The sequence below is a fragment of the Odocoileus virginianus genome, chromosome 15, assembly GCF_023699985.2.
Source record: "Odocoileus virginianus isolate 20LAN1187 ecotype Illinois chromosome 15, Ovbor_1.2, whole genome shotgun sequence".
NCBI lineage: Eukaryota > Metazoa > Chordata > Mammalia > Artiodactyla > Cervidae > Odocoileus > Odocoileus virginianus.
Genome location: NC_069688.1, coordinates 50,044,615 through 50,068,412, shown reverse-complemented (window position 1 = coordinate 50,068,412; position 23,798 = coordinate 50,044,615). Strand labels below are relative to the sequence as shown.

The window sequence follows — 23,798 nt, the reverse complement described above, 5'->3', positions numbered from 1 at the left end:
GGATTCTTTCCCAGCTGAGCCATCAGGAAAGCCCAGCCATTGAGCTGCTGCTGCTGCTGCTGCTGCTAAGTCACTTCAGTCATGTCCGACTCTGTGCAGCCCCGTAGATGGCAGCCCATTGAGCTAGTCAGGCATAAAATCCACTTTTTGTTGCACGTCACAATCTCATTGAAAAATGGTTCATTGTTTCATAAAATAAGACAAGATGATGCTTCAAAACAGTTTTTTTGATTTTCAGTCAGCTCAGAAGGCACCGACTTGTCAAATTTTTTCACCTTTCCAATTTGCTTCAAGTACCAAATGACCATAGAATGGTCAATGTTGAGTTCTTTGGCAGCTTCTCGTGTAGTCATAAGAGGATCAGCTTTGATGATGGCTCTTAATTGGTCATTGTCAACTTCTGATGGTCAGCCACCACATGCTTCATCTTCAAGGCTCTTGTCTCCTTTGCAGAACTTCTTGAATTACCAGTGCACTGTACGTTCGTTCGCATTTCCTAGGCCAACTGTATCATTGATGTTGCAAGTTGTCTCTGCTGCTTTACAACCCATTTTGAACTCAAATTTAAAAATCTCTCATTTTCTTTTTGTCTGACATCATTCTATAGTCTAAAATAAATATAAAATAAACAGCAAGTAATGTCATTAGCCAAAAAAACATAGTGAGAAATGCACATGAGAATGACGTTAACCACATTTGTTTAAGAATGTATTCTAATATCAAATGTCAAAGTTCCCAACAATGCAAAGCTGCAATTAACTTTTGCACCAACCTAATATGATTTATGTCAAAAAATGTTTTGTCTGTGTTCTCTTCTAGGAGTTTTATGGTGTTATGTCCTATATTCAGGTTTTTAAAACATTTTGAGTTTATTTTTGATATAGTATGAGGGAATGTTCTAATTTCATTGTTTTACATGAAGCTGACCACCTTTCCCAGAAACGCTGTTGAAGAGACTTTCTGCATTGTGTATTCTTGCCTCCTTTGTCATCAATTCGTCGACTGTAGATGTGTGGGTTTATTTCTGGGCCCTCTATTCCATTACATTGATCTCTGTGTCTATTTTTGTTCCAATACCATGTTATTCGATTGCTATAGGTTTGTAGTATAATCTGAAGTCTAGAAGGGTTATACTTCTAGCTCTATTCTTTTTTTTCAGGATAGTTTTAGAAATTCTGAGTCTTTTGTGGCTCCAAATAAATTTTAGGATTATTTATTTTAGTTCTTTGAAAAATGTCATGGGTGATATTTATAAGGATGGCATTATGTCTGTAGATTGCTTTGGGTAGTGTGGCCATCTTAACAATATCAGTTTTTCCAATCCAAGAGCATGAGATGTCTTCCCATTTCTTGGAATCATCTTTAATTTGCTTCATCAGTGTTTCATAGTTTTCAGTGTATGGGTCTTTAACCTCCTTGGTTAAGTTTATTCCTGGGTAATCAGGCTGTTTGTTTGTTTGTTGGGGGAAGGAGGATGCAGTTTTAAATAGGATTTTTTTTTTTTTACTTTATCTTTCTGATATTTCATTATGACCATATAGGTTTTTTTATATCTATCTTGTATCCTACAACCTTGCTGAATTCATTTACTAGTTCTAACAGTTTTTGAGTGGAGACTTTAAGGTTCTCTATACAGAGCATCATGTCATCTGCAGATAGTGACAGTTTTACCTCCTCCCTTCCAATTTGAATACCTCTTTTTCTTTTCTTATTGCTTTGGCTAGGACTTCCAATACTATGTTAAATAGAAGCAATGAGAATGGACTCCCTTGTCTTCTTCTAGAATTTAACAGGATGACTTTCAACTTTCCACCATTGAGTATTATGTTGACTGTGGGTTTGTCATGCATGCGTGAGTGCTAATTTGCTTCAGTCATGTCCGACTCTTTGCGACCCTGTGGACTGTAGTCTGCCAGGCTGCTCTGTGCATGGAATTCTCCAGGCAAGAATACTGGAGTGGGTTGCCACGCCCTCCTCCAGGGGATCTTCCCGACCCAGGGATCAAACTGACGTCTCTTGTGTCTCCTGCATTGCAGGTGGATTCTTTACCACTGAGCCACTGGGGAAGTCCTGTTGGTTTGTCATAAATGTACTTTATTATGTTGAGATGTGTTCCCTTTATACCCACTTTGAGTGTTTTTATCATGACGTTGTTGAATTTTGTCTTCAGTGTTCTGTTCTTTGTACAGACAATAACCTCAGCTATCTCTTCTATGCCTACAACCTCCAATTGCCTATTTGTAATTTTGATTCATTATCCACCTTCAGGACTATTTCTTCATCCGCCTGTGAGATGTGTTTAGTTATTTAAAATTTAACTTATTCACATTAAGTCAAAATTTTTTTCTTTTTCTTATTTGCTCCTTCTCTTAGTTTAGTCTTCAGATTTCTTTATATTTGCTAGTGATGGCAGCATTTTCCATTCATGTCTTCTCACAGTTTTACACTCACCTTCAATTCATCCTTTTTTCATTCAGGCCTTTTTAGTTTTTCCTTTGAAATGGTTCTCCATTATACCTGCCACCTACCTGTGCCCTCATTACTTCTTCAGTCCATTTACTGGTGACCCTCATTTCAGATATTTCTTTTACTCAATCATTTTCTCTTTTGCCAACTCATATGAATCTTGACCACCCACCTCCCTCAGTTAATCAAATCATAACTGTCCTCAGACCTCAGGAATCTAACCTGGTGTCATCTGGACAATCCAGGCTTACTGTCACTAAGAAAGTAATTCTAAGTGAGATCATTTTTCTTCTCTGAACCCTAGTATTTTCTTCTGTATCATAAGAGAGTTGTCCTAAGATCCCTTCAAATTCTAAAATGATATCTATAATCCCCAATGGAACTCTTCATTTATTTTTCACAACAAGTGTTTATGAGCAATTATAATATTCCAAGTAACCTTCTAAGCCTTGGAATTACAGTGGTAAGCAAAGGATACACAGTCATTTCTCTCAAGAAATGCATACCATCTAGTAGAAGGAACAGGATTTGATTAGCAAGTAGTCACCCAGAGTATTATATAATTATAAGCTAATGTAAGTGTCATAAACTTTTATGGATTTGTAAAAGAGTAGAGATTTAGGGAAGCTTCTCTGAGCTGAGTTCAGACACTTGAATAAAAGGGAGTTAACCAAAGACATGGAGGGAACAGCAATATTCTGACAGAATGTATACAAAAGACCCTGTGAGGAAGGGGATCGTGGCACACCAAAGGAAGTGAAAACAAGTCAAAGAAGGAATAGCCAGAGGAGGTGAGGCCATAGAGAGAGGTAGAGGCCAGGCCTTCTAGGCCACGATAAAGGATCTGGGGACTTTAATCTTTATAGTGCTGGGAAACCACTGAAGAATTTTAAGCAGGACATATTTGTGATGGGGAGAGAGGAAGTATGAGTGTTTACTGATATGATTATACTCGCATTTTGGAAAAAAAATTATTCTAGTTGCAAGATAAAGAATAGATAAGAAGAGCTAGAGTAGAGGCAAGCAGCCAGTTAGCAGAATATTGCAGCAGTACTGGTGAGAGATAATGAGTTGGGTCATGGAATGGTAATAGAAATGGAGAGAAGTGAAAGATTTGGTAGGTGGATATGGAGGAATCCATAGACTGGTACAGGAGTAGAGGGGATGTTGTGTAAGAGAGGTTCAAGGATGACTTAAGGGCTCCTGACTGATATAACTGAAGGAGTATCATGTTGTGGACCGAATTGTGTCCCCACAAAATTCATATGTTGAAGCTCTAGTCCCCGCTATGCTGCGACTTTAGGGGGTAATTAGATTTAGATGAGGTAATGAGGGTCAGGCCCTCATGGTGGGATTAGTACACCAGACAACTTGCTGTCATTCTGTCTCTCCCTGCCATGTGAGGACACAGTAATAACACAGCCATGCAAGCCCAGAAGACACCCTTCACCAGAAACCAACCTCCACTCACTCCCTGATCTCAGAATTCCAGCTCTCGAACTGTGAGAAAATAAGTTTCTGTTGTCTAATCTCACAGTTTGTGGTATTTTAGTATGGCATCCCAAACTGGTATCCTGTTGACTGATATGTTATAGAAAATGGTTGAGAAAAGGTATATTTTGTTTGTTATGTTTGTGTTGGAGAGTAAAGAGAGATCATGAGTTCTGTGTTGGTAATTATGCATACATATCTGCTGCTCACACATAAATCTGACTAGTGTAAAGGATTAAATGTTTTGAAAGTTTGGGGGAATATGGGCGCTGATTCAAGCCACAGACCTGGATGAGATTATTACTCAGGAGGCAAAAGAGGAAGAAGGAAAAGAGAGGAAGTAGGAAAAAAGAGCCTACAACTTCATACTGAAGAAGTCCAATCAGTAATTACTGGCCAGGAGGAAAAGGAGGAGCCTTAAAAGAAAGCAGGACGAAGAGGAAAATCTGGAGAGTGTTATGTCAAAGAAGCCAAGAGAAAAAAGTGTAGAAGTACTGGACAGTGTCAGGTAGTGATACAAGCTACAGAAAAATGAGAAATTGAAAATAGTAATGGATTTATAGACATCGTGGCTAAAAACATTACCACCTCACCCCATTGGATTAACCTGGATTGACTGTAGTCTACAATGCATTGAGGAGTAGGCAGGAGGAAAATAAATGGAAGCAGAGAGTATAACTCTTCCAAGAAGTTTGTTTGTGAAGAAGAAAAAGAATATGAAGGGGCATTTTGTTTTGGTTTTTCCTTTCACTTTTTTTTAATTGAACTATAGTTGATACACAATATTATATAAGTTACAGATGGACAGGGAGGCCTGGTGTTCTGCAGTTCATGGGGTTGCAAAGAGTCGGACACGACTGAGCGACTGAACTGACTGACAGATGGACAATATAGTGACAATATAGTGATTCACAGTTTTTAAAGGTTGTACTCCATTTATAGTTATTATAAATGAAAGAGCATTTTGTATTGTAGTTTTAGGCTTCATTTTTGTGATGAAAGAGACCTAAATTTTCTCATGTTTAAATATCAGACAGAAGAATACAGTTGAGAGAAGAACTTGATAAACTAAAAAAAGAAAAAATAAAGGTGGGTTCCTTAGAAAGAGTGAAGGAGAAGAATCCAACATAAATGTGAAAGAACCACTGTTACCTTAACAAATTAAGGAAGCAAAGGAAAATGGCATATGGAAGTATTTTTTCAGTTTGGTAGTAGGACACCAAGAGAAATTTAATGACTTTCTCTTTCTCCTTGAAACTGGAAACAGAGTCAGTGACCCTGAAGAGAGGAGTTTGGAGGCATATGGTTTGAAATGACCCTCCAGTATGCCTTCTTCTTATGCTGTACTCATTCTCATCTCTATGCCTTTTAAAAACTATTTATTATGGAAAATATCATGTACAAATAAAGCCTGAATGGAAGGGAGTTTGGGGGGAAATGGATACCTGTGTATGTATGACTGGGTCCCTTTGCTGTTCACCTAAAACTGTCAAAACATTGTTAATCAGCTGTACTCTAATACAAAATATAAAACTTGAAAAATAAAAAATTTTTTAAAGTAGACTAAATAGAATATAGAAACTCTTGCCTAAACAATTGTCAACTTATGGCCAATATATTGTTTCTTATATAAGCCTATCCATTTCCTTACCTTCTGTATTATTTTGAAGCAAATTCCATGCATCATATTATATCACCTATAGTATTTCAATTTGTATCTATAAAGATAAGATCTTTTAAAAACATAACCACAATATTATTATCAAACCTAGAGAGAATAATTCTTCAGTATCATCTATCATCTAATATGTAGTCAGTGTTCAAATTTCTAGTTGTCTCATGAATGTCTTAGTGTGTGTCGGTGTTTGTCGGCATGTATGGTTATTGTTTGTCTGTTTGTTTAACCAAGAGCCAGATAAGATCTACTCATCACTACTGGTTATGCCTTTCAAATTTATTTTGTAAAAAAGAAATTTCTTTCAAAATCAGTAGGTTTCCCCCTCTTTTTTTTCATTTCTTGCAACTTATTTTTTATTGAAGTATAGTTGATGTACAGTGATTCAGATGTACAGCAAAGTGATTCAGCTCTCTATATATTTTTAATATATTCTTTTTCAGATTTTTTTCCATTATAGGTTATTACAAGATACTGAATACAGTACCCTGTGCTATACAAGATGTCCTTGTTTATTTATTTTATTTCTATGGGCTTTCCTGGTGGCTCAGACAGTAAAGCGTCTGTCTGCAATGGAGGAGAGCCGGGTTTGGTCCCTGGGTTGGGAAGATCCCCTGGAGAAGGAAATGGCAGCCCACTCCAGTATTCTTGCCTGGAAAATCCCATGGACATTGGAGCCTGGTAGGCTACCGACCATGGGGTTTCAAAGAGTCAAACACGACTGAGCGACTTCACTTTCACTTTCTATCTATTTTATATAGTGTGTGTAGTATGTATCATTTAAACCAAATTACCCATTTATCCCCCCACTAATTTCCTGTTTGGTAAGTAAGTTTGTTTTCTATGCCTGTGAGTCTGTTTCTGTTTTGTAAATAAATTCATTTGCATCATTTGTTTAGATTCCACATATAAGTGATATCATGGTATTTGTCTGACTTAGTATGATCATCTCTAGGTCTATCCATGTTGCTGCTAATAGCATTATTTCATTCTTTTTATGGCTGAATAGTATTACACTGTATACATATATCACATCTTCTTTATCCATCAGTTAATGGACATATAGGTTGCTTTCACGTCATGGTTATTGTAAATAGTGCTGCTATGAACACTTGGGTGCATTCTGGAGATCATTGGAGAAATAACTCCAGAAAGAACGAAGGGCTGGGGCCAAAGCAAAAACAATACCCAGTTGTGGATGTGACTCGTGACAGAAGCAAGGTCTGATGCTGTAAAGAGCAATATTGCGTAGGAACCTGGAATGTTAGGTCCATGAATCAAGGCAAATTGGAAGTGGTCAAACAGGAGATGGCAAGAGTGAATGCTGACATTCTAGGAATCAGTGAACTAAAATGGACAGGAATGGGTGAATTTAAATCAGATGACCGTTAAATCTACTACTGTGGGCAGGAATCCCTTAGAAGAAATGGAGTAGCCATCATGGTCAACAAAAGAGTCCGAAATGCAATACTTGGATGCAATCTCAAAAATGACAGAATGATCTCTGTTCGTTTCCAAGGCAAACAATTCATTATCACAGTAATCCAAGTCTGAGCCCCAACCAGTAATGCTGAAGAAGCTGAAGCTGAACAGTTCTATGAAGACCTACAACCTTTTAGAACTAACACCCAAAAAAGATGTCCTTTTCATTATAGGGGACTGGAATGCAAAAGTAGGAAGTCAAGGAACACCTGGAGTAATAGGCAAATTTGGCCTTGGAGTATGGAATGAAGCAGGGCAAAGGCTAATAGAGTTTTGCCAAGAGAACACACTGGTCATAGCAAACACCCTCTTCAAACAACACAAGAGAAGACTCTACACATGGATATCACCAGATGGTCAACACCGAAATCAGATTGATTATATTCTTTGCAGCCAAAGATGGAGAAACTCTATACAGTCAGCAAAAACAAGACCAGGAGCTGACTGTGGCTCAGATCATGAACTCCTTATTGCCAAAGTAGGGAAAACCACTAGACCATTCAGGTATGACCTAAATCAAATCCCTTGTGACTATACAGTGGAAGTGAGAAATAGATTTAAGGGACTTGATCTGATAGACAGAGTGCCTGATGAACTATGGACAGAGATTTGTGACATTGTACAGGAGAAAGGGATCAAGACCATCCCCATGGAAAAGAAATGCAAAAAGGCAAAATGGGTGTCTGAAGGGCCTTACAAATAGCTGTGAAAAGAAGAGAAGCGAAAAACAAAGGAGAAAAGGAAAAATATTCCCATTTGAAATCAGAGTTCCAAAGAATAGCCAGGAAAGATAAGAAAGCCTTCCTCAGTGATCAATGCAAAGAAATAGAGGATACCAACAGAATGGGAAAGACTAGAGCTCTCTTCAAGAAAATTAGAGATAACAAGGGAACATTCCATACAAAGATAGGTTCGATAAAGGACAGAAATTGTATGGACCTAACAGAAGCAGAAGATGTTAAGAAGAAGTGGCAAGAATACACAGAAGAACTGTACAAAAGAGATCTTCACGACCCAGATAGTCACGATGGAGTGATCACTCAGCTAGAGCCAACATCCTGGAATGTGAAGTCAAGTGGGCCTTAGGAAGCATCACTATCAACAAAGCTAGTGGTGGTGATAGAATTCCAGTTGAGCTATATCAAATCCTGAAAGATGATGCTGTGAAAGTGCTGCACTCAATATGCCAGCAAATTTGGAAACCTCAGCAGACACCATAGGACTGGAAAATGTCAGTTTTCATTCCAATCCCTAAGAAAGGCAATGCCAAAGAATGCTCAAAATACCACACAACTGCACTCATCTCACACGCTAGTAAAGTAATGCTCAAAATTCTCCAAGCCAGGCTTCAGCAATACATGAACCGTGAACTTCCAGATGATCAAGCTGATTTTAGGAAAGGCAGAGGAGCCAGAGATCAAACTGCCAACATTTGCTGGATCATCGAAAAAGCAAGAGAGTTCCAGAAAAACATCTATTTCTGCTTTCTTGACTATGCCAAAGCCTTCAACTGTGTGGATCACAATAAACTGTGGAAAATTCTGAAAGAGATGGGAATACCAGACCACCTGACCTGCCTCTTGAGAAACCTGTATGCAGGTCAGGACGCAACAGTTAGATCTGGACATGAAACAACAGACTGGTTCCAGATAGGAAAAGCAGTACGTCAAGGCTGTATATTGTCACCCTGCTTATTTAACTTATATGCAGAGTACATCATGAGAAACGCTGGGCTGGAAGAAGCACAAGCTGGAATCAAGATTGCCAGAAGAAATGTCAATAACCTCAGCTATGCAGATGATACCATCCTTATGGCAGAAAGTGAAGAAAAACTAAAAAGCCTCTTGATGAAAGTGAAAAAGGAGAGTGAAAAAGTTGGCTTAAAGCTCAACATTCGGAAAACTAAGATCATGGCATCTGGTCCCATCACTTCATGCGAAATAGATGGGGAGACAGTGGAAACAGTTTCAGACTTTATTTTTCGGGGCTCCAAAATCACTGCAGATGGTGATTGCAGCCATGAAATTACAAGACGCTTACTCCTTGGAAGGAAAGTTAGGACCAACCTAGATAGCATATTAAAAAGCAGAGACATTACTTTGCCAACAAAAGTCCGTCTGGTCAAGGCTATGGTTTTTCCAGTGGTCATGTATGGATGTGAGAGTTGAACTGTGAAGAAAGCTGAGCGCCGAAGAATTGATGTTTTTGAACTGTGGTGTTGGGGAAGACTCTTGAGAGTCCCTTGGACTGCAAGGAGATCCAACCAGTCCATCCTAAAGGAGATCAGTCCTGGGTATTCATTGGAAGGACTGATGCTGAAGGTGAAGTTCCATTACTTTGGCCACCTCATGCGAAGAGTTGACTCATTGGAAAAGACCCTGATGCTGGGAGGGATTGGGGATAGGAGGAGAGGAGGATTTCAGAGGATGAGATAGCCATCTCATGGCATCACCGACTCGATGGGCATGAGTTTGAGTAAACTCTGGGAGTTGGTGATGGACAGAGAGGCCTGGTGTGCTGCGATTCATGGGGTCACAGAGTCAGACACCACTGGGTGACTGAACTGACTGAACTGATCTTTTTGAATTAGAGTCTTCATCTTTTCCAGATATGGAATTGCTGGATCATATGGTAACTCTATTTTTAGTTTTTTAAGGCATCTCCTTCGTCTTCTGCATAGTGTCTACACCAGTTTACCTTCATACCAACAATGTCAGAGGGTCCCCCTTTCTCCACACCCTCTCTAGACTTTTTGGTGATGAACATACTAAGTGGTGTGAGATGGTGTCTGTTGTAGTTTTGATTTACATTTCTCTAATAATTAGCAATATTGAGCATCTTTTCGTACTTATCAGCCATCTGTATATCTTCTTTGGAGAACTGTCTATTTAGGTATTCCTATTTTTTGATTGGGTGGAGTTGTATGAGCAGTTTGTATGTTTTGGAAGTTAAACCCTTATTGATTGCATCATTTGCAAACATTGCTCCCATTCGTAGGTTGTTTTGTTTTGTTTATTCTTTCCTTTGATGTGCAAAAGCTTTTAAGTTTAACTAGGTCCCATTTGTTTATTTTTGCCTTTGTTTCTGTTTTTCTTGGAAACAGATCAAAAAAAATATTGCTATGATTTATGTAAAAGTGTATTCTGGCTATGTTTCCCTCTAAGAGTTTTATAGTGCCCAGTCTCATATTTAGGTCTTTAATCCATTTTGAGTTTATTTTTATATATGGTGTTAGAGAGTGTTCTAACTTCTTTCTTTTGCATAGCTGTGCACTTTTCCCAGACTGTCTTTTCTCCATTGTATATATTCTTACCACCTCTTTCTTAGATTGTCCATAAACACATAGGTTTACTTCTGAGCTTTCTATCCTGTTCCATTGATCTATGTGTCTCTTTTCAGGTCAGTACTATACTGTTTTGATTATTGTAGCTTTGTATTATAGTCTGAAGTCAGGGATCATGATTCAGATATATTAAAGAAACCAGGTAAGTTATCATGTAAATTTTACACAGTTTGAATTTTGTCCCTATTCTGTATATTTCCTACATATAAACTTTAGATGGCTCAATCTAATTCAGGTTGTTTATTTATTTATTTTTAGCAAGACTGTTTTATAAAAGATTTTATATTGTTCCATCAGGAGACACATAATGTCTAAAGGTTTCTTCTTAAGATGTTAATAGCTATTGACGCTAAATACGTAAAGTTATTGGGGGTTGCAAACAGTAACATTTTAATTTGATTGCTTAGTAAAATTGTTTACCTAAGAAAGGTAGGATGAATGCTTACTTCTTTCCCTTTATTTACCCATTTAAAAAAAATAAATTTGGTTTTCCAGATTGGAGGGGGGGACTTTTTTGCAGCGTAGTGTATATCAATCATCATAGTGTACAGTTTAAATAGCTTACAATTTTATTTGTCAATCATATATCAATAAAACTAGGGAGAAATGAGTTAATTTTCTAAATATTCCCTTGTTGGCCATTTATCAGTAGTTGTTATTTGCTGTTACTCTGAATTCATTATTTTTAATAATGCTCAAATTGTCTCATCATTGGCAGTTGTAGTCTCTATAAATTGGCTTCTCTATGTTTTTAATCTTTCCTCAGTCTGGAATCCTTGTTTCCTTGTCTCAAAACATTTGGCTGTTCCTAAAAATCAGATATGCTGTCTCAAAGGATGAGCCTATGCCATCATTGAGAATAGGAACAAAAACACTGCCACAATTATTAGAGTAATGGAATGTACTTAGTCTTCTATGATAGCTACTTAGAGGGAGAGAAGCCCATTTAGATGAGCTCAGTTTGATAAATTTATTTTAGAAAACCCATTCATTTACCGTTTAATCAGAACTTTTGTGTTGTGATTTTGGGGGGTAGGACAGTATAGTAAAAAAAAAAAAGTCAATGCTTGATGATAAGAATATGTACATGAGCAATTATGCTAATAATAATGATGCCCAGTTCCCAGTGATAAACACAATGAACTGCTGCTGGCTGACCCAAGGGCATGTGTCAGTCATGTCCCTGAGCCTCCTCAGCAGTGTATGGGTCAGCCTACAACCAGTTCCATTTCGTGTACCACTGTTAACTGACACACTTAGTCTGCCTCCATGAGATCTTTACACTTCTCACCTTCAGTCAAAACTTGTTGATCTCATTGTCAAGGGCAGCTTTCCAAGTTTTCTAGTTCTCACACCTGTGAATACTCAGTCTCCACTGTCCATTATCATATGAGTACCTTTACTTGAACACTGTAACAAAAATCTGAATTTGAATTGCTGAATAAGAAAAAGAAGTGTACTATGAACCATGACCTAATAATACAAAATATTTTATTTAGAGTTACAAAACACATGAAGTCAAGTTTGATTAAATACTTGATCTTTGATTTGTATGTACTGTGGTGGAGGGGGGCAGTCATTCCTGTGTCTGTACATAGCCACCATGGACACTGACTTGTTTTCCTAACAAACCCAACTTGTCTTTTTAAAAAAAAGTTATCTTTTACAAATAAAATTCCAAAGGAAGAAACACTTAACAAAGAATTTTTTCTTTCATAAATGTTATGATTTAGGTATAACAAGCCATATTGAATCCATTGGGTTTTGGGTAATAGATTTCAAAATACATCATAAATGTAAGTAATATGATGACTAATAGGTCAAGTAAAGTTGGAACATTTTAAATGAGAAAATAGCTGGAACAGTTTTCGGGAAACTTTTCCAGTTGATGTTTGGTCCCCCACAAGGTGTGTGTTAACATAAACTTAGGGGAATCACCTCTGGGGCTTGAATTCCCTCTCTGATTTCATTATTACAATATGATTCTTTTCCTTTCCCTATTAAGTCATCTCCTAGGGTGTTGGAAGCATAAAATAAGTGTAATTTATTTGTATTTGTCTAATCTCCTTTTAACTCAATAATCATTCCATCATTCTGTTTCCTGGTAGCTTTAGGAAAGTTTTGAAGGGTAATAAGAGTCTAATAATTGACAGGCATGGGTTTACTTGGTAACTTAAAGATATAGAATGTGTTCTGGAGATGGTGAGAAATTAGATCTGGCAGAGAAATGGATGACTCAGCTGGGAAATTCACTATTACTACACATTCTTAAAATCTAAACATTAAAATAATCCGTTTATTAAAGTTCATTGAGGGTTACAAAAAAAAATTCTAAACTCTTTAAAATAAGAATCTGATAATAATTGGATAAATGTGGAATAAAATTCACATTAACAATCTATGCCTGGTTCTTTATCCAGTTATATTTCCAGTTCTTGTAGATCATTTTATATAGTTCCAACTGCGTCTGTTGAATAAAACTTTTATAGTCCATTTCTTTAATGTTTTCATCTTAATGGTGAAGTTAATGTTTTTCATCATTTTTTAAAAGTATAAAAGAAGATAAGAAAATCATTGCTCAATTTTTTGTTTAAAATTCCAGATTTTTTTGCATAGTTTTCCCATTTGTAAAAATAAGTTTTCCTACCATTATGAAACTACAGATATTTATAATAATGACAATAATTTTCTACCCCAAAAAGTACCTGACTAGTTAAAGGATGTCAGAGTCTGATTTTATACTAGGAAATAGAAGTAACAGTACACATTTGTTTAATTATCAGATGTGACAGTGACCTTGTGATTTTAGTTGAAGGAGTCACACATGTTGATGGACTTTACAAGCAATAAAGAGTGCTGTTGCATTTGTGGTGTTTCTCATTCTGGTACATGCTACAGATCTCTTCATGGACCTGGTACTTTGAAAAGAATAGCCTCATTGTAAGCTCTGCTTTTTGGGCTCTTGACCTGCAGTGTTGTCTGACTTGTCCAGTGGGACTGCCCTAGTCCCTCTGTTTATACATAGAACAAGCTGTGTTTTGCAGAGAATGTGGCTCAACACTCCAGCTCTCGGGAGCTGGTAGTGGGGGTCTTTGTGGGCCAGCGGAGGGCAACCATGCACAAAGGTTGCGCTGTATGCAAACAGACATACAGAAACCATCTGAAATGGAAATTATTTAAACGTTTTAAATGTCTAGTCGTCTCTTACAAAAGTTAGCTAACACCTGTCTTGTGCTTTGTGAGTAGCTTGTGCTTTGCATGTAGCTTCTCCGCTGGCTCAGTGATAAAGAGTCTGCCTCCAGGGCAGAAGATGCAGGAGATAGCACAACAAGTTTAACCTGTTTTGAGCTGTTATTGATGTTGCTTTGGGAAGTTGACTTTCTGATTTTTAAACTTTTTAAAGTTCATATTTGGTAGAATAAGGTTGATAATGTAACTCAAATAGATTCATAGTTGAAATTCACAAATATGATTAGATTGTAATACACATTTCTTTTTCTGAATTATCAGCATTTGACTTCTACTGATAAAAAAGAACCTTCTTTTGAAACTTATTTTGTAATATGAGCCAAGATCTAGGAATGACTATATTCTCTTTCCTAATTAAACTACTTGAGATGGTGCTAAACTGACCTCTGCTTTTCAGTTTTACTGGTTTAACTGATTCTAGTCTAACCGTTCAATTAAAGCCTCTAATTTTCATGTGCCACAGTGTTTGGTGTCAGTAAGATCAGAAATTATCCTATGGCTTCTGTAACATTTAGGAGTAGCATTCTATCTTTTTCACCTTCTGCAGAAAGGGCACCTTGATCTCACCATTAAAGGTATTAGTGTAAGTGTTCTACTACACTATTGGAAGGGCCATGGAGAATGGAAAATAAACCTGAAAAACTGGCCCAGTACAGAGTTGGTTAACACTTAGGTGTTAGATGGGCTTCCCCTAGACTTAAGGGCACAGTCCAGCCCTTTACATGTAAGGGTAAAAAGTAAAGGGGGTGGAAAAAACTGTCCTGTCATGCATATGACAAAGTCATTGAAAGAATTTTCTTTTTTTTTAATAAAAGAGAGAAAAATTTAAATGTCCTTCATTGGTACATAGTTCTGTGAATTCTAATACATAAATAGATTCATGTAACCGCTACCACGGTCAAGATACAGAACAGTTCTGCCTTAAATTCTCATGGTAGTCCTTTGTAATCACACTTGCCCTTAAGCCCTAACCTCTGATAATTATTGCTCTCCATCACTTTAGGATTTTTATTTGTCTTGTCTTTTTGAGAATGTCATAGAAATGTAATCATGTAGCATGTAACCTTTTCAGACTAGCTTCTTTAACTCACATGCTACCCTTGAGATTCAGTACAGTCCAGCTTCTTTAACTCATATGCTATCCTTGAGATTTGTTGCATCTGACAGTAGTACATTCCTTTTCATTGCTGAGTAGTGTTCCATCTTATAGATGTGCCATGTAAGAATTCTTCCATTGAAGGGCATATAAATTGTTTCCAGTTTTGGTGATTATGAATAGAGCTACTTTAAACATTTGTGTACATGTAGTTATGTGATTATAAGTTTCATTCCTCTATGATAAATACCTTGGTGTGGAATTGGTGGGTCCTATAAGTCATAAGAAGGGGCTTCTCTGGTGACTCAGACAGCAAAGAATCTGCCTGCAATACAGAAGACCTGGGTTTGATCCCAGGGTTGGGAAGATTACCTGGAGAGGGGAATGGCTACCCACTCCAGTATTCTTGCCTGGAGAATTCCATGGACAGAGGAGCTTGGCAGGCTGCTATCCATGGGGGTCACAAAAAGGTGGAAACAACTGAATGACTAACACACACACAGACACACATAAGAAACTACTAAAATGTTTCCAGATTGCCTGTATCATTTGACATTACACCAGCAATATATGGGGGTCCCACCAATTCCATATCATCTCCATATTGTCAGTGTTTTTTTTTTTTTTTTAATTTTAGCCATTCTAATGGATATCTCATTGTCATTTTTATTTGTACTTTTCTGATTCCTAATGATGATGTATGTGGACTGTTCTAGCTCAGACAGTAAAGCGTCTGCCTACAATGTGGGAGACCTAGGTTCGATCCCTGGGTCGGGAAGATCCCCTGGAGAAGGAAATGGCAACCCGCTCCAGTATTCTTGCCTGGAAAATCCCGTGGACTGAGGATCCTGGTAGGCTGCAGTCCCTGGGATCACGAAGAGTCTGACATGACTGAGCGACTTCACTTTCACTTTCATATTAGTCTGTAGTTGTCTTTTATTATCTTTGCCTGGTTTTGATATCAGTAATGATGGTTTCATAAAATGGACTTAAGTATATTGTCTCCTGTTTTCTGTGGTACAAAAATAAGGAAAAAATGAGGGATCTTCGTAGTCCCTATGGGCATTAGGAATTCCCTTCCCATTACTGAAGCCAGAAATAAAGGCTTTTCTGACTACTCCGTCTATCCACACCTGATGCCCACCTTCAGGTTTTTGGCTGCCCCAGAGTATAGAATATTGCCAGAAAAAATGAAAAATTCACTACCATTTTGGTAGTATTTTGAAATTTAGTCATCTTCCCCAATCTACCTGTTACCATTTACTTTTCAGAGTCTTCAAATAGCTGCTCTTTGTAGATTCTTGTTTTTTTTTTTTTAAGCTGTAATATCTCCAGATGTTATAGTTCCATCTTTCCTGGAACCCTGAAATAATATTTAAAGAAAGGGAGTTGGCAAGTAACAAAGAGAAAAAGCAAAATATGTTAGAATTTTTTGCTTTGGAAGGAAAAGGTAAAAGAAGCTAGGGCAAACATTCCTAGGCCTTGAAACTTTATTTATAATCGCATTAGAAACTGGAAATACTCCACATTGGCGTATGGAATTTGTATTGGTTTTCTATTGATGAACTACAGATTACCACAAATATAGTGGCTTATAGCAATGCAAATTTTTGTCTCAATCCTCTAAGTCAGAAGTCCAGTTGGATTTAGCTGTATTCTCTGTTCAGAATCTCACAAAACCAAAATCAAGATGTCAGTTGGGCTGGGCTCTAATCTAGAAGCTCTGCGGAAGATTTCACTTCCAAACTCATTCCATCTGTTGCATAATCCACTTCCTGTGGTTGTAGGACTCAGGTCCCTAATTCCTTGTTAGTGATTGCCCAGTGCCTCCATCCCTCACCTCTAGGGCACCCTTTCCTTCTCACATGATCCCTACCATCCTCAAAGTAGCAATGACAGATCATAGACCCATTTCAAATCTCTGTTGACTTCCCTTTCTGCCTCTTCCTTGTACTTTGTAAAAGGCTCGAGTAATAGATCAGCCCACCAGGTAATCTTGGGCTTAAATTCAATTTACCTGGAATTTTTATCACACCTATAAAACCCCTTCCAGCACAGCAGTACCTGGCTTAGTGTTTGAGTCAATAACCAGGGGACAGGAATCTTGGGAGAAGGGGGTCATCTTCAGAATTCTGCCTCCCACAGAACCAGATTAGAGAGTTCTGGGCTGCTCCAACATGAAGTGACCAAATAAGTGCTCCATGCTGAGTTTCAGGCCCAACACTAGGTATTAAAGATGAAAAATGCATACTCAAGGATCTTCTCTATTGGTGGGAGACATAATTTCACAAAAGATACTTACGCAGGACCAGCTTTGTGGAACGACTTCTTGGAGAAAATGTTGCACATTTTCCTGGAGATTACGCATTAGGCAAAGAAAGGGTGGGTACATTAGACCAAGGAGCAACGTGATCAAAGACCTAATGGTATGACATCGCACGGGCTGGGAGATGTGGGCTCTGTAAACTCTTTGATATTTCTGGAGCTTTAATATTTGAGGCAGGCAATGGCTGTGGATAAGAAAAGGCAGGATCTTTTTTTTCCATTCTAAGGAGCTTCATCTTCTATCCCATAGATAAAAGCCATTACACAGTTTTAAGCAATAGTGAACCAGTCAGGATTACATTTGAAACAAATCATTTGGAAATTACTCAGGAGCCTGGATTAACAGGAATTGATCTAGTCAGAGAAACCTTTTAGGAGGCTTTATATTAGCTGACGAATATCAAAGGCATGAACGGGAAAAAATGGGGAGTGGTTGGAATGCTGGAGAGAAAGAGATTGGATTCAGGCAATTATTTTGGAAATAAAATTGACAGAACTTAATCATTGAGTAGATTTGGACCAGGAAAAGAGGGAATGAAATGAGTCAAAAAGTCAGATTTTTTTATTTGAGCCAGTTGGTAGATTAGAGTTATTAACTGATACAGAGAACATAGCATGTGTGAGAGGAAATCCCATGGACAGAGGAGCCTGGCGGGCTATCGTCCACTGGGTCACAAAGAGTTGGACACAACTTAGCGACTGAACAACAAGAACCAACAATGAGAGGAAGTAATGGATTGTTCTGGATGAATTGACTTGATGAGCCTGTGGGAGTTCAGTAGGAAGAAAAAATCCATTCCTCTTTTTTTTCCCCTTAATTACATCATTAAATATCCATTTTGTACTTGTGCATGCATGCTAAGTCGCTTCAGTCATGTCCAATTCTATGTGAGCCCATGGACTGTAGCCTGCTAGGCTCCTCTGTCCATGGGATTTTCCAGGCAAGAATACTGGAGTGGGTTGCTGTGTGCCCTCCTCCAGGGGATCTTCCCTACCCAGGGATTGAACCCGCATCTTTTACATCTGCACTGGCAGGTGGGTTCTTTATCACTAGCACCACCTCCGCACTCAGAATATTAAGATGGAGAACAGTCCTTATTTTTCAGGAGCTCATAGTTATCTGGACTCTAAACAGTAACTAATAAAAATAATATAAATAGATACCTGATGATGACACAATACACAGGATATTCTGAAAGCAATGAATGAGAGGCACCTTAGTCAGCCACAGTGATCAAGAAAGGTTTTTCAGGAAGAAATGACCCAAAGAGTCTCAAAGGACAAGTTAGGCAAATAACCAAAGATAAATAGTTTGGGTTTTTTTTGTTTTATCTTGTGCCCCTGGGACCACCATATCTGAGATACAAGAATCCGTATTGAAATAGCACTCAGCAGCTCTCATGCATACCATTCTATGGATGTTTTGCCAATCTACAGTCAGGGGAAGTAGATCCCTTAGGCTCAGCAGTTGGTATAGGTAGATATTTGGGCAAATTGCTGAGTAGGTCAATAAATTGTTTTTATGGCTACTTCTGACCCTTAGTTTAAATCTCATGAATCCAGGCAAAAGCAGATAGCTTCTGGCCCCAATATCTGAGTCTTCTTTCCACTTTAGCTTTGTTCAGTTTTTCTGTTGCTGCTATCATCTGTTAAGATTGCTCATTTTTTCCATTGTGGTAAAAGGTGGTATTATTTTCTGTGAGGTCACAAAATTTAGAAGCCCACATAAAAGAATCTGCAGGCAGAGCAGGACAATGTACAAGTCATTGGAATCATGCAGTACCCTAAAATATTTTGCCCACCAACCTGTCTGCAAGTCAGAAATAATGCCTTTCAAAAATGATGCTGGTGTGACTGGATTTCCCTATGCAAAAAAAAAATTTTAAGTTGAACCGCTACCTCACACAAAAGTTAATTTGAGAGGAATTATAGACCTAGATGTAAGAGGTAAAACTCTACAACTTGTAAAAGAATGCGTAGCTGTGAATCTTTATCACCTTGGATAAAGCAGTGATTTTTTGATGTCACTAAAAAATCAAACAGAATAATCTCTTGGACTTAACAAAAATTAAAATCTTTTGTGCTGCAAATGACACAATCACAGAAACTGAAAAGACAGTTCACAGAATGGGAGAAAATATTTGCAAATCCTATATCTGATAGGGACTTGTATATGGAATACATCAGTGTAAAAAACTCATACTGTTTAATAAGAAGAAGACAAAAAACCCAATTAAAAATGAACAAAAGTAATAGACATTTTTCTAAGAATATGTACACATCACCAATAAGCATATGGAAAAATGCTCAACATCATTAATCATTAAGAAAGTACAAATCAAAATCACACTGGGATACCACTTCACACCCACTAGGATTGCTGTAATCAAATATAACCCAGCAATTTCACTTCTAGGTAGATACCTTAAAGAATTGAAAACATATTCATATAAAAATTTGCATATTAATGTTCATAGTAGTATTATCCGTGCATGCTAAGTCACTTCAGTCGTGTCTGACTCTGTGTGACCTGATGGACTAGAGCCCACCAGGCTCCTCTGTCCATTGGATTCTCCACTGGAGTGGGTTCCCGTGCCCTACTCCAGGGGATCTTCTCCACCCAGGGATCGAACCTGTGTCTCCTATGTCTGTCTACCTGCATTGGCAGGTGGGTTCTTTACCACTAGCACCACTTGGGAAGCCCCAGCAATATTGTTCATTAATAACCAAAAAGTAGAAACAACCCAAGTGTCCACAAACTGATAATGAATAAGCAGTATACTACAGTATATCCACCCAATGGAGTATTAGTCAGTCATAAAAAAGAAATGCTGTACTGATGACATGTGATTCAACACAAATGAACCTTAAAAATTTTTATTATGTTAACTGAAGGAAACCAGATACAAAAAGTAGGATTTTATGTGATTCAGTTTATATGAAATGTCCAGAATGGGCAATCTATAGAGATAGAAATTAGCTTATTGGTTGCCTGAGAGTTGGAAGTGGGGAATGAGTAGGGACTGCTAAATGGCATGGGAATTTCTTCCCCCGGTGGTGGTGATAATGTTCTGGAATTAGATAGTGGTGATTAGTATACAATCTTATGAGTATAATAAGAACTATTGAATTTTATACTTTAAATAGGTAAATTATATGGATATGTGAGTTAATATGTCAATAAAGATGTTAAAAAATAATTTCTTTAAATTAGGGTGTTTTTTCCTGCTCAAATAAATATAGGGAACAGAGAATATTTTAATATTGCAGAAGATTGACTCAACTGTCTGACCCTTTCCAGTGGACAATTAGCTAGAAGCAGTACTTTCAGAATTTTGCTTAGTCTGATTAAAGAAACTCAAGGAAAGACACACAAGAGGAATGTACCCAGAGCAAGCCTGGGTAGCCAGGAGGAAACCCTAAGGTGCTGAAATCTGAAGATGAGCAGAGGTCCTCCTGTTGAAAACAGAATATGAACTTTGTCTGCTTGATAACTTTGCTATTCCTAGCTTCATCTATGATTATGTCTTGTATTATATCAGGCTCCAGTGAAAAGAATACTTAATTAGGTTCACTTAAACTCAACCATTTACTGAACATAGACATATGAGAAACACACTGTGCCAGGCACTGGGTATAAAGGTGAGTGCCATACTCTGCTTTCACGACCCTCATAGTCTTACATCTTATTGATGACAAAAACAGAAGTGAGAACGCAAAAAACAGAAAAGTCTTAATGTCACGTGATTAAGTGACAAATAAGGACAACATTTGGTGTGTGATACATGTAAAATGGAGTTTAAGAGATCTCAGTCTACCCGTGTTTCATTGGATGAGATATTTGAAACGTGTTCAACACAGAATACAGGGAAAGATGTAGGGACTTTCCTGGGTTTTAGCGGGTTGCAGAGGAGAAACAAACGTTTTGTGTATATACTTTATCAGACAGTGGTGGGGAAGCTACTTCAGTTAATCAGTTGGACAGATTATTTATTAATACCAGTATTTGTGTCAAACATTGTGCTGGTTACTGAGACAGGTCCTTTTAACCCCAGAAGGAAGAATGTCAGTTCAATAACAAACTGGAAAGGCTGCTCAACTTTGCCTCCAAGTAGAGGGTAGAGGGTAGATGTCCATGTGTGGCCTTCGGTCTGTCAGTAACAGACAGACAGTCACATGGATTGGGACAGGAATGTAGGCAAGAGAATAGTGCAGGAAAAGTGTTCCTTTAAGTAACTACATGGAAAGAATAGGTGGTAAGTAAAAGAATTATAACATCTGGCATCCTAATGAGTCCACAGTACAGGTGTTGGGAAACTGAGATAGGAGTTTGACAGGGAAGTAAAGGCTTATTTGCAATAAGAGAGCTTCAATAATTTTCTTACCCTTTTCACTTCTACAGCAGACATCAACTTGGATATATCAAAGCCTTTGAAAGCAAACCTGAGTTTTACCAAGTTGGATCAAATAAACCACTTTTTGAAGAAGATAAAAAATGTACACAGCAAAGTGTCTTCAGCCCCGTCGGACACCGTGCTAAAAAAGGATGCGCTTCCAGCCTCCAAGTGTTGCCGTGGAAAGTTATCGAAGCTTAAAGTTCATGGTGATGGAGCACAAAAGATTCCATTTCAAGAAAACATATGGAGAATGATTTCCTGCTTTCAAAAAATTTCAGTTCATACTACTCAGATTGTGGTCTCCATGGAAACTGTCCCGCATCCTAATAAACCATGCCTGTTGGCATCTTTATCCACCCTCAATGGAAGCCTTAATGTCAAAGCCGCACAGAAAGTACCTGGTAAGTCACAGTAAAGGGGCAAGAGACATGCCAATGACTTGTTATCTAAAATTGCGTCATGTTGAAGGTTTGTGTTATGTAGAGGCAAAAAGTTTCAAGAACCATTAGGGATGGGCACATTTCTGGTTTGTTGCCTTATTTTAAAGAAAGTGTTACAACAAATTATTTAAGCCTAAGTATTTTATGCCCTAAAGTGTTCCTGTCTACTTCTTCAGGCATGTTCCTACAGACGTCTTTATAACTGTTCATTCCTAAATTTCTTTTTACCTAACATAGCTGTAGTGGAAGAACAGAGTAAGCATCAGGTTTTGCAAGCCATCCGAGTAGTAGCTTTCAAAATGTAGTCTCGGAACCAGCAGCATCTGGGAACTTGTTAGAAACACAAATTCTGACTGTACTCCTAACCTACTGAATCAGAAACTCTGGGCATGGTGCCCAGAAAAACGTCTTCCAACAAACCCTACAGGTGATTCCGATGTGCTTCATTAAGTCACTGGTAACTATATTTTTTTAAAAAAATTGCTCTGGTGGCAGAAATGCTACACCAAAAGTAGTAGAAGCCGAGGTTCAACTTTGCAGAGACAGTGCCACTGAGGATTCTCAGACAGCAACACCTGCAAGGAAAGGCCCTGCTTCAGTACCTAGCTGAGCAAAGGAGCCTGGACCTGGCAACTGAATGTCCTTGATGAGTGGAGAGGTGAGAAATTAATGGGCAGTGACATCTACATTTTCCTCTTTTATTACCATGTCTAAATTGTTCTTTGCTTTTTCACACTGAATCAAAAAGAGTAGGTAGAAGGAATGTGAGGAGGAGAAGAGAAAAAACAAGGTACAAGTGGGGAATAACCATTTTCAATCACAGAAACTGCTACTGTTAAAGTTCAGTGCACTGAAGCCAGAAACTCTGCTCTGAAAGTAAATGTAGCAAAAGGAAAACATTTTTTCCACTTTAATTTGGAGGGAAGAAGTGGGGCTAGAGGGGTAATATAGGGATAAAGTAAATCCTAAAAGTGTATGCAACTCAGTTGCTTACTAAAAAGTGGCAGCTGGGGACTAATTGTATAGTCAGTTTGGACACAGGAGTTGACGAGATAAAGAAGGAGTTTTGTCGTTGAGAAGTATGAATTTTAGGCCAAAAAATAAATGATTTATTTCTTTCTCACCAGAAATAATTGTGACCAAGCCAACTTAAAAGCACTATATTTTTTTTATTGTCTTAAAAATTAGAAATGAAAAATGTAAGGTCCATGGTACATGAAAGACTATGAAGCACTGAAGGCTGTAATGTCTGATTTATCCACAAATAAATTACAACCCAGACCACACTGGGACCATTCCCACGCCTTTCCAGTTGTACCTGAATCATTGCAAGAAAAGGTTAGGACTGAAGTAGAATGAAAGCATTTAATATGTACTGTGCTCAGTCATCCTCATTTCTTGTTTCATTCATTTGCTAGTGTCTGTTCTCAGGAGGTTTCTCTAAAATATAATTAAAATCTTCTCACTGACCTTTTTGAAGTAGTAGACGCGTTCTGGTTGTGTAACTTGTTTTTCCCTTTAGTACCCCATTCTTTTTATAGTTATAACTCTTAAATCTGGTTAAATGCAGTAGAAACTATAGCTTTGACTAAGAAATACTTTATACAACTATAATGTGTAGTGTCCAGCAAATGTTTTTAAGTAGTTATTTGCATCAACAAATCAAATCAGATTGAAGTTAGCCATTTAATTAAATGGATAGAAATAATTTTATTGTGAGTGTAACAAACACCAAATCTATTTTATCTGCATTTCTGCTTGATGTGATGGCATGCTCAAAAAAAAAAGAAAAGAAAATTGGCAAAATAATAATAAATTATGATTAAGTGAAGTG

General features: G+C 37.8%; 1 protein-coding gene across 8 annotated transcripts in view; it reads left to right on the top strand.

Annotated features, from left to right (window-relative positions):
* VPS13B (vacuolar protein sorting 13 homolog B) overlaps positions 1 to 23,798 on the top strand; it is a 780,541-nt gene that overhangs the window by 575,146 nt on the left and 181,597 nt on the right. For all 8 annotated transcript variants that reach the window (XM_070477337.1, XM_070477338.1, XM_020914637.2 and 5 more), the window contains one exon: positions 21,530 to 21,925. In XM_070477337.1, the coding sequence (XP_070333438.1) occupies positions 21,530 to 21,925 (396 nt within the window). The remainder of the gene's footprint in view (positions 1 to 21,529; positions 21,926 to 23,798) is intronic.